Here is a 16,179-nt window from a genome sequence, read left to right as displayed (position 1 = left end):
CTCACGTGGTCAACAATGACCTCACAAGATCGAGGCTGCGGATCGAGACTGCGGACCCAGGGGCATGCTGGGAAACGCTGGCCTCTCAGCTGATCTAACAGCTGATTGGTTCAGAATCGACTCAACATGATGACGTTTTATATAAAGTTTTTATTGATTGTGAATCAGAGGGATTTTAACTGCTATGAGTCTGATTTAAAGGCTGATTCTGGACAGAACACGTGTTGTGAGGCTGACCGTTACGTTTAGAAGTCGGAGAGACTCAATCTGATCAGATTACAGATCATCTCCAGTCTGTTATTAACATCAGCACCAGATCATCTCCAGTCTGTTATTAACATCAGCACCAGATCATCTCCAGTCTGTTATTAACATCAGCACCAGATCATCTCCAGTCTGTTATTATTAACATCAGCACCAGATCACCTCCAGTCTGTTATTATTAACATCAGCACCAGATCATCTCCAGTCTGTTATTAACAACATCAGCACCAGATCATCTCCAGTCTGTTATTAACATCAGCACCAGATCATCTCCAGTCTGTTATTAACATCAGCACCAGATCATCTCCAGTCTGTTATTAACATCAGCACCAGATCATCTCCAGTCTGTTATTAACATCAGCACCAGATCATCTCCAGTCTGTTATTATTACATCAGCACCAGATCATCTCCAGTCTGTTATTAACATCAGCACCAGATCATCTCCAGTCTGTTATTAACATCAGCACCAGATCATCTCCAGATCTGATCCCTCCAGTCTGTTATTAACATCAGCACCAGATCATCTCCAGTCTGTTATTAACATCAGCACCAGATCATCTCCAGTCTGTTATTAACATCAGCACCAGATCATCTCCAGTCTGTTATTAACATCAGCACCAGATCATCTCCAGTCTGTTATTAACATCAGCACCAGATCATCTCCAGTCTGTTATTATTAACATCAGCACCAGATCACCTCCAGTCTGTTATTAACATCAGCACCAGATCATCTCCAGTCTGTTATTAACATCAGCACCAGATCATCTCCAGTCTGTTATTAACATCAGCACCAGATCATCTCCAGTCTGTTATTATTAACATCAGCACCAGATCATCTCCAGTCTGTTATTAACATCAGCACCAGATCATCTCCAGTCTGTTATTAACATCAGCACCAGATCATCTCCAGTCTGTTATTAACATCAGCACCAGATCATCTCCAGTCTGTTATTAACATCAGCACCAGATCATCTCCAGTCTGTTATTATAAACATCAGCACCAGATCACCTCCAGTCTGTTATTAACATCAGCACCAGATCATCTCCAGTCTGTTATTAACATCAGCACCAGATCATCTCCAGTCTGTTATTAACATCAGCACCAGATCATCTCCAGTCTGTTATTAACATCAGCACCAGATCACCTCCAGTCTGTTATTAACATCAGCACCAGATCATCTCCAGTCTGTTATTAACATCAGCACCAGATCATCTCCAGTCTGTTATTATTAACATCAGCACCAGATCATCTCCAGTCTGTTATTAACATCAGCACCAGATCATCTCAGTCTGTTATATAGCACGATCATCAGTCTATCCCAGATCATCTCCAGTCTGTTATTATTATCATCAGATCATCTCCAGTCTGTTATTAACATCATCCAGATCATCTCGTCTGTTATTAACATCAGCACCAGATCAACTCGTCTGTTATTAACATCAGCACCAGATCATCTCCAGTCTGTTATTAACAACATCAGCACCAGATCATCTCCAGTCTGTTATTAACATCAGCACCAGATCATCTCAAGTCTGTTATTATTAACATCAGCACCAGATCATCTCCAGTCTGTTATTATTAACATCAGCACCAGATCATCTCCAGTCTGTTATTATTAACATCAGCACCAGATCACCTCCAGTCTGTTATTAACATCAGCACCAGATCACCTCCAGTCTGTTATTAACATCAGCACCAGATCACCTCCAGTCTGTTATTAACATCAGCACCAGATCAACTCGTCTGTTATTAACATCAGCACCAGATCATCTCCAGTCTGTTATTAACAACATCAGCACCAGATCATTTCCAGTCTGTTATTAACAACATCAGCACCAGATCATCTCCAGTCTGTTATTAACATCAGCACCAGATCATCTCCAGTCTGTTATTATTAACATCAGCACCAGATCATCTCCAGTCTGTTATTATTATCAGCACCAGATCATCTCCAGTCTGTTATTATTAACATCAGCACCAGATCATCTCCAGTCAGTTGTTATTAACATCAGCACCAGATCATCTCCAGTCTGTTATTAACATCAGCACCAGATCATCTCAAGTCTGTTATTAACATCAGCACCAGATCATCTCCAGTCTGTTATTAACAACATCAGCACCAGATCATCTCCAGTCTGTTATTAACATCAGCACCAGATCATCTCCAGTCTGTTATTATTAACATCAGCACCAGATCATCTCCAGTCTGTTATTAACATCAGCACCAGATCATCTCCAGTCTGTTATTATTAACATCAGCACCAGATCATCTCCAGTCTGTTATTAACATCAGCACCAGATCATCTCAAGTCTGTTATTAACATCAGCACCAGATCATCTCCAGTCTGTTATTATTAACATCAGCACCAGATCATCTCCAGTCTGTTATTAACATCAGCACCAGATCATCTCCAGTCTGTTATTATTAACATCAGCACCAGATCATCTCCAGTCTGTTATTAACATCAGCACCAGATCACATGTAGAGCATGTTAACAGCTACTCTGTCATAATTTAAACAGCTGGAGACGGTGTAGGAGCTGATATTTGGGTCTGATAACATTTTATTAAATCAGAATCTGACCTAACAGGATGTGGGTGTTTCTGTGACATCAGCTGGAAACTGTCCGACCCCCCCTGCTGCTGCCTGCTCTCGTCCACTTTACAGGCGAGGCGCAGTTCATCTCCAACGAGCCTAGTGCGTTTCCGTCTGGACATTCAGACCAAATCAGAGACTGAAGTCTTGGTAGTAAATCAGCCAATGGGTGCGCTCCCTCCAGCAGCCAATGGGTGCAGCACGAGGGTCGTTAGACAGCAAACAGACTTCAGACTGGCGTCACTTTTACATCAGATTTTATTTCCAACACAAATGTTAAATCAGAAGGAGAAAACAACGATACAAACTGTTAATTACAGTCAACATAAACAGGAAGTAAATAAAACATATCAGTTTGGTCTCTTTTTAAGAAGTTTCACATCAAATCAGAGATGTTCACAAGTCATTTTTTGGAAGTCCAAGTCAAGTCTCAAGTCTTTGAGCTCGAGTCCAAGTCCAGTCTCCAGTCTCTGGCCATCTGATCTGTCCCTAACACTGCCATCCATACAGTCCAGTATCATAGCATGTCCTGTAGCTCCATCCATACAGTCCAGTATTAAAATCAGTTGTAGGATAACTTTATGGGGTCTACTTAACACGTCCCTCTAGACCTCTGACCTGGTGAAATATTAACCTAAGTCTGTCACATCATATGGATACAACTATAAAGATACAATGTGCCTGTTCCCAGCATTAGCACAACACTTAGCGATGGTTAGCTTGTTACCTGTGATGATATATGCTAAACGCAACGTCTCTTTCACATTAGTGTGTGAGTGACTGACCTATCTGGGAGCGTTTGGAGATGCCTGATGAAGTTCAACGTTGTTGATCTGGCATCATTTATCTTGGTGCCACACACCCTGCATGTAGCTGTTGGCTTACTGCAGACTATACGTGAGTGTGCGCACATAAGGCATAACGCATGCGTTACGTTGCACATTATGGCAGAGGGCAGGGGGACATGAGGCTCGTCATACATTTCCCCAACGTATATGCGCCAATAAAAGAAAATAGAAATACATGAATACATTTAGATTTAAAAAGCAATAATTGCATGAAAACAGGTTGTTGACGAGTCTCGAAGCTCAAGTCTGAAGTCTTTTGGGTCGAGTCAGAGTCAAGTCTGAAGTCAGCTGTTTGTGCGACTTAAGTGTGACTCGAGTCTCATCTCTGCATCAAATATCAGAAGATGAAAACACGATGAAACCGGTTTAACATATTTAACATAAATAGATAATACGGAAACACAAAGGGACCCAACACGTTCACAAATATCATGTTTAATATATTTATATGTTTACGTATCTTAGATTTATAACCGGCGTTATTCCAAACATTTACAAAAATATTCTCTCATTAAACTGGAACTTTAAACTTAATGTGGCAGCCGAATCGTAGCGGCTTCGACACTAAAGCCTCAAAGAGCTTCTTACGCATCGAAAGATTTAAACAATATCGTACCGTCCATGTTTATATATAGAGCTTTCAACGCTTCTTAGAGTCAAGGACCAGAACTCACACGTTTGGAAGCTCATTTCTCCCAAAACTAACTCATTACTATATTATTTTGGGAAACTAACTTAGATTCATGTATTTTATATTGAAACGTGTTTAGATATAATGTGTTTATTAAGAGCTAGACGAGTTAGAAAAGTTCTGAATGAAAGCTAGGACCTGAGTGTTTTACATGGATGAATGTCCGTTACATTCGAGTTGATCCAAAGCTAATTCAGCTCCTCAGAACTCTCTCAGGTTTCTCTAACTATACGCTTGTGTGTTGCTCGACAACCGTCGGCCAGAAGCTGTAGTGATGCGTTTAATGTCACCGCTGAAAAAGAAAACGGTAGCTTCATCTTTGGAGACGAAGAGGACGATGCAACAGCAGAAAGAAACGACAAAAACGTTTAAGCAACATAAACCTTAAAGGTGACCTATGAGTCCCTGCATGGTTTCAGCGCGATTTCATTTTAGTCTCAAATGGTAGTCATCTCTCCTTGATCCGCTAGCTGCCTGCCCCCTGAACACACCGTGAAACAGTCCAGTCTCAGGAGACAACACAGGGGTCGTAAACCTCAAACACTAGAGGCACAGGCTGGGCACCAAAATACAACAAACCACTCCAGCCAATCACTGACAAGATGGTTGGGTGAGGGGGTGGGGCTTAGTGACAGTTACACGTACTGTATACTAGCCCCATCCAAGGTGGCGCACCAGGTTTGCCAGTTCATTACGTCAAAATGACGTAATATCCTGCCGGCGCGCGAGCACAGGTTGTGCACGGCTCTTTTTTTTGCGGCGCACGATGAAGCGGAAACGGGAAGCCTGAACGAGCTCGAGGACAACGTGATGCCAGGACTCTCAGAGTGACTGCAGGTCTCTCTGGTAAACTTCCTGGGTTAAGATGAGCTCTTTATGGTGAATGAAAGGCTTGATCCCACCAAGTAGCTCATCCAATCAAATCCAAGCATTGACGGCAATGCTGCAGCCAGTTCTGCCGTTGTTTACCTTCTTCTTTTTCTTCTAGTCCGTAGAAAGAGCAAAGTCGGTAGCCTTTCCTCATTAGCGCCCCCTCTGTTCAGGAGAAGACTGCAGCTAGTGTCGCGACCATCACGCGCGAGTATTAACAGTTATGGCGATCCCATGATGTCACATTTGCATGCGCCAGCTGGGCTGCGTCCAGTATATAAGAGCCTTTAATCAGTTTGTCATGATGGGGGGAGGGGCAAGCTTTCTCTGTTGTTTGGTATTTACCTGGAATGTCAACAGAAGAGACCACAAGGGAACTCACATTGCACCGTTAAAACAAGTGACGAATGGTTAAGAAGACGTGGAGAGAACTACGGCAGCGTTCAGCTTTGGAGACAAAGAGGACTGAAAGAAAAGTTGGAGTCCGGGATAGTTCTGCTGAGAAAAGAGTGGACCGTTCAGCAGAAACTCTGAAAGACTCACGCAGATAAGCCGTGGTTTCATTTCGTCTGTTATCAGCAGCTAAATAAACACAAAAACAGTCATTTTTACTGCTGCCATTCAGCATCCACTACGCACTTACCGCACTATACTTATTTATTTATGGATCCCATATAATCCCCACATCTGCTGGAGACATATTTCAACCTTCATGGAGTCAGCTAACGTTAAACCTGACCCGAGTGGTGTTAACGCTCATAAAGAACTTTACTCACCGACGTAGCTCGCTGTGTGCACACAAACTACAGCTGCTCAAAATCTCTCGCTCTCTCTCTATATACATACATACACACACACACACACACACACACACACACACACACACACAGGTCATATAATTAGAATATCATGAAAAAGTTGATTTATTTCAGTAATTCCATTCAGAAAAGTGAAACTTGTATAATGTATACATTCATTCCACACAGACTGATATATTTCAAATGTGTATTTCTTTTACTTTTGATAATTATAACTGACATCTAATGAAAACCCCAAATTCAGTATCTCAGAAAATTATAATATTGTGAAAAGTTTCAATATTGAAACACCTGGTGCCACACTAATCAGCTGATTAACTCAAAACACCTGCAAAGGCCTTTAAATGGTCTCTCAGTCTAGTTCTGTAGGCTACACAATCATGGGGAAGACTGCTGACTGGACAGCTGTCCAAAAGATGACCATTGACACCTTGGACAAGGAGGGCAAGACACAAAAGGTCATTGCTGAAGAGGCTGGCTGTTCACAGAGCTCTGTGTCCAAGCACATTAATAGAGAGGCGAAGGGAAGGAAAAGATGTGGTAGAAAAAAGTGTACAAGCAATAGGGATAACCACACCCTGGAGAGGATGGTGAAACAAAACCCATTCACAAATGTGGGGGAGATTCACAAAAAGTGGACTGCAGCTGGAGTCAGAGCTTCAAGAACCACCACGCACAGACGTATGCAAGACATGGGTTTCAGCTGTCGCATTCCTTGTGTCAAGTCACTCCTGAACAAGACACAGCGTCAGAAGTGTCTCGCCTGGGCTAAAGACAAAAAGGACTGGACTGCTGCTGAGTGGTCCAAAGTTATGTTCTCTGATGAAAGTAAATGTTGCATTTCCTTTGGAAATCAAGGTCCCAGAGTCTGGAGGAAGAGAGGAGAGGCACAGATTCCACATTGCTTGAAGTCCAGTGTAAAGTTTCCACAGTCAGTGATGGTTTGGGGTGCCATGTCATCTGCTGGTGTTGGTCCACTGTGTTTTCTGAGGTCCAGGGTCAACGCAGCCGTCTACCAGGAAGTTTTAGAGCACTTCATGCTTCCTGCTGCTGACCAACTTTATGGAGATGCAGATTTCATTTTCCAACAGGACTTGGCACCTGCACACAGTGCCAAAGCTACCAGTACCTGGTTTAAGGACCATGGTACCCCTGTTCTTAATTGGCCAGCAAACTCGCCTGACCTTAACCCTATAGAAAATCTATGGGGTATTGTGAAGAGGAAGATGCGATGCTCCAGACCCAACAATGCAGAAGAGCTGAAGGCCACTATCAGAGCAACCTGGGCTCTCCTAACAACTGAGCAGTGCCACAGACTGATGGACTCCATGCCACGCCGCATTGCTGCAGTCATTCAGGCAAAAGGAGCCCCAACTAAGTATTGAGTGCTGTACATGCTCATACTTTTCATGTTCATACTTTTCAGTTGGCCAACATTTCTAAAAATCCTTTTTTTTTATTGGTGTTAAGTAATATTCTAATTTTCTGAGATACTGAATTTGGGGTTTTCATTAGATTTCAGTTCTAATCATCACAATTAAAAGAAATAAACACTTATAAATTATATGATATATGACGAATGATATAGAAATATATCAGTCCGTGTGGAATGAATGTATACATTATACAAGTTTCACTTTTTGAATGGAATTACTGAAATAAATCAACTTTTTCATGATATTCTAATTATATGACCAGCACCTGTCTGTGTGTGTGTGTGTGTGTGTGTGTGTGTGTATATACACAGTATGTAGCATAAATGAGTACACCCATGCCAATTCATGCCAATTTTTATTCCTCTTTTCAGTCAAATTTTGCATGGGTGTACTCATTTATGCTGCATACTCTATATAGTTATCGTCCTCCTGAAACACACTCTGAGATTTATTATTAGTTCAGAGAAAATATCTTTAGAAAACTGCACTTTAAAATGTAAATGTTTTAAATGTCGTTCTCTTTTAGTTCGGTCTTTTATATCCAGCTCAATGTTTAATCTGTTCGGTGAAAGAAAGTTGGAAGTGATTTCCTTTCATTAGTTTTAAACTCAACAAGCAGTTTGTTGAGAACACTTTAATATGTGTTTATTTATCATTAAGTTATGTCCTTATCAAGATTTTGGAGCTCTAAGAGAGAGAGTTTAAAGTCTCGGAGTCCGAACAGTCTGCATTTCTTCTGCGTAGCGGCCATGTTTGTTGTCATGGTTACAGTTAACATTCAGACAAACTGAAGTCTGAAAGTACGTCGTCCTCAGAAACTCGAAGCATTAGCGTCAGAACTTACAATGACATGAACAAAGAAGCTGTGGAAGCTACAGGAAGTGAGCAGATAGTGAAGCAGCCAATCACAGCAGGAGCAGAGCATGCTGGGAAGCGTCTACAGGTTGCGTCGGAGGAACCAGATCTCGTTCCGGCGCCGGGCCACGCCGGGGTTCTCGTAGACCGCCACCATGTAGCCGTCTGTGTGGACGTCGGCGCCAGAGCCCAAAATCTCCCACAGCATGGCGATCTGAGCGCTCAGCGTCTGCTCGGTGGTCGTCCCGAAGAACGTCCTGACAACCAATCACAGAACAGAAACACATCAACATACTGACAGCCAATCACAGAGCAGAAACACATCAACATACTGACAGCCAATCACAAAGCAGAAACACATCTACATACTGACAGCCAATCACAGAGCAGAACAGCAACAATAACTATTATACACCAATATTGACAGAAACTGATTACAGGAACTCAGAGACGGGACGAAAGGAAGGGTTCAGTTCATCACTCAAACTGATTAATAATGGATTATCTAAATAGGCGGAGATGGATTTTATAATTGATGACTGATCCATTCATCTTTGTGTCAGGATTTCTGCAGCCTAAACTCAGGATGACCAATCAAAGCGTCAGATCGCTGCAGTTCTGACCTGGCGACGACTCTGATTGGTTCTCGGTAGACGATGGTGATGTCGGGGTCGGAGGGTTGGGGAGGATCCAGCTGGAACTCTGCCGGCAGGAAGATGGACGTCTGGACGTCTTTCTCAAACGTGTTTCCGTCCGGCGTGATGCGAATGTGATTCATCACCGGCACCGTCATCCCCAAATATCTGCCTACAGAAACGATCAATACACCCTGATCAATACTGACTCTTATCCCCAAATATCTGTCTACAGAAACGATCAATACACCCTGATCAATACTAACTCTTATCCCCAAATATCTGCCTACAGAAACGATCAATACACACTGATCAATACTGACTGTTATCCCCAAATATCTGCCTACAGAAATGATCAATACACACAGATCAATACTGACTCATCCCCAAATATCTGCCTACAGAAACGATCAACACACCGATCATACTGACCCTATCCCCAAATATCGCTACAGAAACGATCAATACACACTGATCAATACTGACTGTTATCCCCAAATATCTGCCTACAGAAATGATCAATACACACAGATCAATACTGACTATCCCCAAATATCTGCCTACAGAAACGATCAACACACACTGATCAATACTGACTGTTATCCCCAAATATCTGCCTACAGAAACGATCAATACACACTGATCAATACTGACTGTTATCCCCAAATATCTGCCTAAACACACGATCAATACACACTGATCAATACTGACCGTCATCCCCAAATATCTGCCTAAACACATGATACACTCCATCTTTTTCTTTAAGATAAATAACATTTGATGATGAGGATTGTTATACCTGCAGAGTTTTCTTTGCAGATGAAGCGCATCAGCTTCATGAAGCCCATCGAGATGCTCTGCTCGTACAGATCTTCTCCTTTAGTCACACTGGCCCAGTGACCGGCAGGAACGCAGCGCTCCTCGTACAGAACCTCTCCCATCTGAGAGACACAGACATTTATATAAAACCTCTCCCATCTGAGGCAGATACATTGATATAGAACCTCACCCATCTGAGACAGATACATTTATGACAGAACCTCACCCATCTGAGACAGACATTTATACAGAACCTCACAGAACCTCACCCATCTGAGAGACACAGACATTTATATAAACCTCTCCCATCTGAGAGACACAGACATTTATATAAACCTCTCCCATCTGAGAGACACAGACATTTATATAAACCTCTCCCATCTGAGAGACACAGACATTTATATAAACCTCTCCCATCTGAGAGACACAGACATTTATACAGAACCTCACCCATCTGAGGCAGATACATTTATACAGAACCTCACCCATCTGAGACAGACACATTTATACAGAACCTCACCCATCTGAAACACAGACATTTATACAGAACCTCACCCATCTGAAACACAGACATTTATACAGAACCTCACCCATCTGAGAGACACATACATGTATATAAAACCTCTCCCATCTGAGAGACAGACATTTATACAAAACCTCACCCATCTGAGACACAGAGACATGTATGAAGAACCTCACCCATCTGAGACAGAGACATTTATATAGAACCTCACCCATCTGAGACATATTTATACAGAACCTCACCCATCTGAGACAGACTTATATATACACCTCACGCATCTGAGACAGAGACATTTATATAGAACCTCTCCCATCTGAGACAGAGACATTTATATAGAACCTCACCCATCTGAGACACAGACATTTATACAGCACCTCACCCATCTGAGACAGAGACATCTATATATAACCTCACCCATCTGAGACAGACATTTCTATAGAACATCACTCATCTGAGAGACAGAGACATTTATATAGAACCTCACCCAACTGAGAAACATACATTTATATAGAACATCACCCATCAGAGAGACAGAGACATTGTGTTAAAAGTCTATACGTGTCTTTTGAGGTCTGTAAGTCTGTTAGAGTCTTTACCTTCTCATGGCAGGACACTGGGGTGAAGGGGATTGGCTCCCTCTGCTGGTTGTTGCGGGTCATTTCCTGGATTGGTCCAGTCATGTCTTCAACACAGATACAGGAAGTTAAAACATGAAGCTAACGGTCAGCTTCCCAGGAAGTGCTCCACCTCACACAATGGGAGTTGCTGCTCTATAGTTGCCTCCATCATTTATGGTGTTTATCCATGACATGGTACCTGCTCGACTCGACCTGCTTAGAAATCCTTTCCATAATGTTGTCAGAATATTAATCTGAGCCGGTCAGCGGCAAAACGAGCACTTTTATGAACGTAAATACAAGCTGGACAATTGTCCTATTAACTCACATTGTAGTTTGTTTCACCGTTGCCAACTGCAGAGATCTCGTTTAATACTGGACCAATGTCAAAGGAAAATATTTCCTCAATAGTTTTAACTGTATCCGATACTCTGTTGCAGAAACAAGCCCAGCGTGAAGCAGTAAAGCAAAAGCTGTCAGATAAATGTAGTGCAGTAAACATTACATCATTTCCCTCTGAGGTGTAGTGGAGTACAAGTATGAAGCAGCAGCAGGGGCGATTCTAGGATCAGACCTTTAGGGGGGCTCAGCCCCTAATGAGAATGTGACACGGATATAGTGCATGCAAAAGTGTTAATCTGCACCATGAAATTACCAACTTCTTCTTCCTGCTCTCCCTCTGACAGATAGAGACTCAGCCAAAGGCCTGAGTCTGGCACAACCTCCTCAACCACAATCTGAGCTTTCCAGTGATATTAGCACCAGGTGCTGTGACAAATGGTTTGCCAGATAATTAACATTGAACTTATATGAAATGTTATCATATTTGCATTCTGCATAAATCTCTGCACACCATTACTCTCTGTGAAATATCTCAGAAACTCTTCACTCAACACATGCATCGGTACAACAAGCGGTTCCCGGGGAATCCGGTTTATTTCCACATGGTCTCCAACTTTGGGCACAAATTATAATGTATTCTCATACAGACATTTTTGTAAATTGCTTAGCCAGTGTATCCCACTATAATGGTTATTATATTGCCAGATTCCAGACAATCCCACTTACCTATAAATATCCCACTTACAAATATGAATATATATTTATACTGGTATGCTTCCTAGTGACATTAATGCAAAAATATGAAGAAAAAACTATTCCACCTGTGTGTGCATGATTAAAATTCTGAAGTGCAAAATAGTTCAGGCTACAGCCCAAATATTTCCATCCATAGATAAGAATAATCAAGTCTAACCCCTGAATTTTCCCTTCAAAGTGCACCAGATTGATGCATTTAAACGTTAAAATAGACATGTTCTTACAGGGGGGCATGCCCATGGACCCCCCCCCTAGTGACGCCCCTAGGGCACTGTCCCCGTTTTAAGTTTACAAAGATAAAAACATTACCTGTTCTGGAGGTATTTACACTTCTGAGCTGAAAATGTCCCCGGATTTTGTCTCAGAAATGCGGTCACCTTAACCTAACGTGCCTCCATGCTACACAGAAAATGAGCCGTACAAAGTGGCATGCTGGCCATAGCAACATGCTGTCCTACCATGTGACCAGAGCAAGTTGATGAAACAGGAAGTTGTATATATATATATATATATATATATATATATATATATATATATATATATATATATATATATATATATATCTCTATCGTTACGGCCTTTATATGAAATATCATTTATTGAAATATTGTTTATTTAGTAATGTGTCAGCATATGTCGATGAATGAAGACATGTTTATGTTAAAATAAATACACAAGTAAATACGTATGTCTTGTTTTACGTTTGCCATCTTATGGACATAATAGAAATACTTACTCCAATGGTTCCAACCTGTGTTTTTAGAAGATTAAAACATCATTGTTGGCCAGTGTTGACAGCTCTTATGAGTTTTAGATTGAGAAGAGTCCTCTGTGTGCCTCTCACAGTGTTTGATTTTCTCACTACTGTTTTCAAGCTGAACAGCCAATCAGATGGACTGACTAAGCCCCGCCCCTCATATATACCCCACCCGCTGTAAGCCCCGCCCCTCACCTGGAGGAACAGACACGTGGTGCGTGCTGGCGACCGCCTGCCAGTGCGTCAACAGCCGCTCGTCTTCATCCATTGGCTCTGGGTTGTCGGTGATGTCATCGTCCAGTTGCTCATCGTCCAATCCGTCGAGGTCTTCCAGAGAGATCAACGCCATGGCAGCTGCAGCACGAGGCCACCTTTAATAATCAGAGTACATTTATTTATAGAGCACCTAAATAAATATAAATTATATGAAATCATTATTAAAACAGAGCAGCAGGTATCAGTAACAGATACATGTAGTACTGCAAGACTAGGAAACAGATCTGTGGACATACATGTGTATAAATATATGCATAATATACATAAATGTGTATAAATATATGCATAATATGAATGATGTTTGTCTTTGTGGCTACTAGCAGTGTTTCTGTCTGTGCTTCAATGCTAACGTGTTTTAATGTGTACTGTGTGTATCTATGTATATATAGATATATATATATATATATATATATATATATATATATATATATATATATATATAGTGTTTATGTATACACCAATCACCATGTACTCTAGATATGACTGAGTCTATATGTACTGTATGTGTTTATGTTAGGGCTGTCAGCGTTAACACGTTAATCGCGATGTGATTAAGGGCCGACGTGACGCGATAAATTTTTTGTAATCTCAATCTCATGCCTCCATTTATTAATGTATTTCCACCTCACTGGGCTTGGCGTGGGGCCTAACAGCTACTATTTTGACCCTTTGCAGCACCGTTACTTCTCATCAAGCTGCCACTTCCTCCTAACACATCCTGCTGCTGCAGGCTGCAGCATGATGGAGAAACACAGCAGCAATAACTCTGAATGGAGCTTTTTATTTTCCAAAACTCCCGGACGGCTCGTAGACAAGTCTAAACCATATGCACGTTGTGTAAAGCTGAATTAAAATATCACCGAAGCACGTCAAGCTGGAGCTACCAGCTACGGAGCTAAGCATAGCAGTACAGTTAATGTGATGCTACCAGCTAGCGGGCTAAACGGGTGGCAACTACCTGCAGACCTGTCAGCATGGTAGAGGACTCGGGTCTTAAAGACGTACTACGGTTGACCTGTCTCGTTGCCGTCGAGGGAGACGGTAGTTTCACCACACGCATACCACACGGAGAAAGCAGCCACACTGGAACTGCTGCAGAGTCCAAACTCTGTCTCATTGACTGCTGATCACTGGACGTCAGTGAGGAATCTACATTATTTAGGAGTTACTAAACACTAGATTGACTCTAGTAAGGATAGGGATCTTTAGTTTTTAGTTAGGTACTTGGAGGAATGGTGCAATAATGACAGATTCACACATTTTTCTTTTGTTTACAGTAAATAAATAATTACAAATCTTAAAGTCAAGTTCATAAAGTCACTTTCTTTGCATTCATTTGATTCCCAATTAAAAGGAACACGCCGACTTATTGGGACTTAAGCTTATTCACCGTAACCCCCAGAGTAAGACAAGTCGATACATACCCTTCTCGTGTCCGTGCGTGTTGTAACGCTGTCTGACGGTTCCACCGGTAGCTTAGCCTAGCACAGATCCTGAAGGTAACCGGCTCCATCTAGCCTACTGCTCCCAATAAGTGACAAAATAACGCCAACATGTTCCTATTTACATGTTGTGATTTGTATAGTAACAGCGTGTACAAAAAACAAGGTAATATGAGACACAGCCATCTTCTAACCGTATACATACTGGGAACTATATTCTCAGAAAGGCGAAGCTCTGCTATTGCTGTTACTTGGGCGGAGTGATTTGCTTTGCTTTGCTTTCTGAAAATGAATCGTTTGACAGCCCTAGTTTATGTATGCACCAATCACCACGTACTCTAGATATTACGGAGTATATATAAATATATATAGTGTTCACTACTGAATCACCATCAGTAGACTATTATGGTCTGTCAGGATCACCATCAGTAGACTATCGATGTAATCATTGACTTTAACACCCCCAGTCTCTGTTCACACGCAGCGGGACTAACAGACCCGACGGCGGCCAGAACTGGACCAGAACCGGGTTTAGTTAGCACGGAGAGGTTAGCACGGAGCGGCCTGCCTGCTGTTAGCACGGTTAACATCGTCAGCTCGGGTTCCAGCCCGGTCTCACCTGGTTCTGGTCGCTGCTGTCCTCCAGGTGAGTCTCTGCTATCAAACTGTCCGTCAACACGACACGACGACGACGACGACGACGACGACGACAACAACAACAACAACAACAACAACAACGCGGCTGCTGCTGCTGCTGCGGCTGCTGCTTCCGCCTTCACGACTCTCCAAAATAAAAGCCTGCAGAGCCTGTCCTTAAAAAATAATAAACATCTTTGTTATTTCTAATAATAACAATAATAATAATAATACATTTTATTTAAATGCGTCTTTCTCGGCACTCAAGGACACCTTACAGGGACACATAAAATATTTAAAAGCAGCAAAAAATATAAATAAAAATAAAGAATAAAATAGAAACAACAGAAAGAGGCAGAGCAATTGACATCAAGTGGAATAGGCAGTTTTAATCTCTTCTATTAGTTATTTCCTCCTCTGACTGTTAATCTTAAAGCTAACCCCAATAATGATGAATAGAAAAGTTATTTATTTAATTTACATGATGATCGACAGACATTACATTATTTTAGTTAAATAAACAATAAGAATGAAATATTGTCAGGGTGGAGAGAAGGTTAGGACCCAAATGCAGTTCAAACATAGATTAATTCCAACCAGGAATTACACTACAGGCAGCACACAACATGAACCACACAAACAGAAAGTCACACTAACAGAAAGTAAGAATCCGACAACAGACAAGGGAAACAGAGAGACTAAATACGCAGGGTAATGAACACAAACAAGGGACAGGTGACACAAAAGTAGAATGAAGAAATCCAGGATAACTGAAAAAGCGCAGCTTGACTTAGTGTGATACGCTCATCGCGGCTTAATCGGTTGCACGTTTGCCGAGCCAGGATGAGAAGGTGAAGCTATGTCAGCCAGGTGTAGATAGCTGGGATAAGTGCACGTTCACGGCTTTCTTAAATAGACCACGGTATCCATCACAGATTTACTGATGCAGAAATGGAGAAGACGCGTGCGGCATATGTTTAACCCGCTGAGCAGCAG

At 41.9% G+C, this 16,179-nt stretch overlaps 1 protein-coding gene across 2 annotated transcripts; it reads right to left on the bottom strand.

Annotated features, from left to right (window-relative positions):
- Window positions 1–3,102: 3,102 nt before the first annotated feature.
- On the bottom strand, window positions 3,103–15,249 carry soul4 (heme-binding protein soul4). Of its 2 annotated transcripts, none has more exons than XM_078244437.1 (7): window positions 15,167–15,249; window positions 13,025–13,200; window positions 10,954–11,039; window positions 9,815–9,956; window positions 9,004–9,187; window positions 7,332–8,637; window positions 3,103–7,273 (listed from the first exon to the last, which is right to left on the bottom strand). In XM_078244437.1, the coding sequence occupies exons 2-6, from the start codon at window positions 13,176–13,178 to the stop codon at window positions 8,463–8,465; spliced, it is 741 nt and encodes a 246-aa protein (XP_078100563.1). In that variant the 5' UTR covers window positions 13,179–13,200; window positions 15,167–15,249; the 3' UTR covers window positions 3,103–7,273; window positions 7,332–8,462. The 2 variants fall into 2 exon arrangements, with proteins under 2 accessions (XP_078100563.1, XP_078100562.1); XM_078244436.1 differs by lacking the exon at window positions 15,167–15,249 and adding an exon at window positions 14,530–14,732.
- Window positions 15,250–16,179: the final 930 nt, after the last annotated feature.

Source organism: Sander vitreus, unplaced genomic scaffold, assembly GCF_031162955.1.
Source record: "Sander vitreus isolate 19-12246 unplaced genomic scaffold, sanVit1 ctg238_0, whole genome shotgun sequence".
Lineage (NCBI taxonomy): Eukaryota > Metazoa > Chordata > Actinopteri > Perciformes > Percidae > Sander > Sander vitreus.
This window is presented reverse-complemented; position numbering and strand designations above follow the sequence as displayed.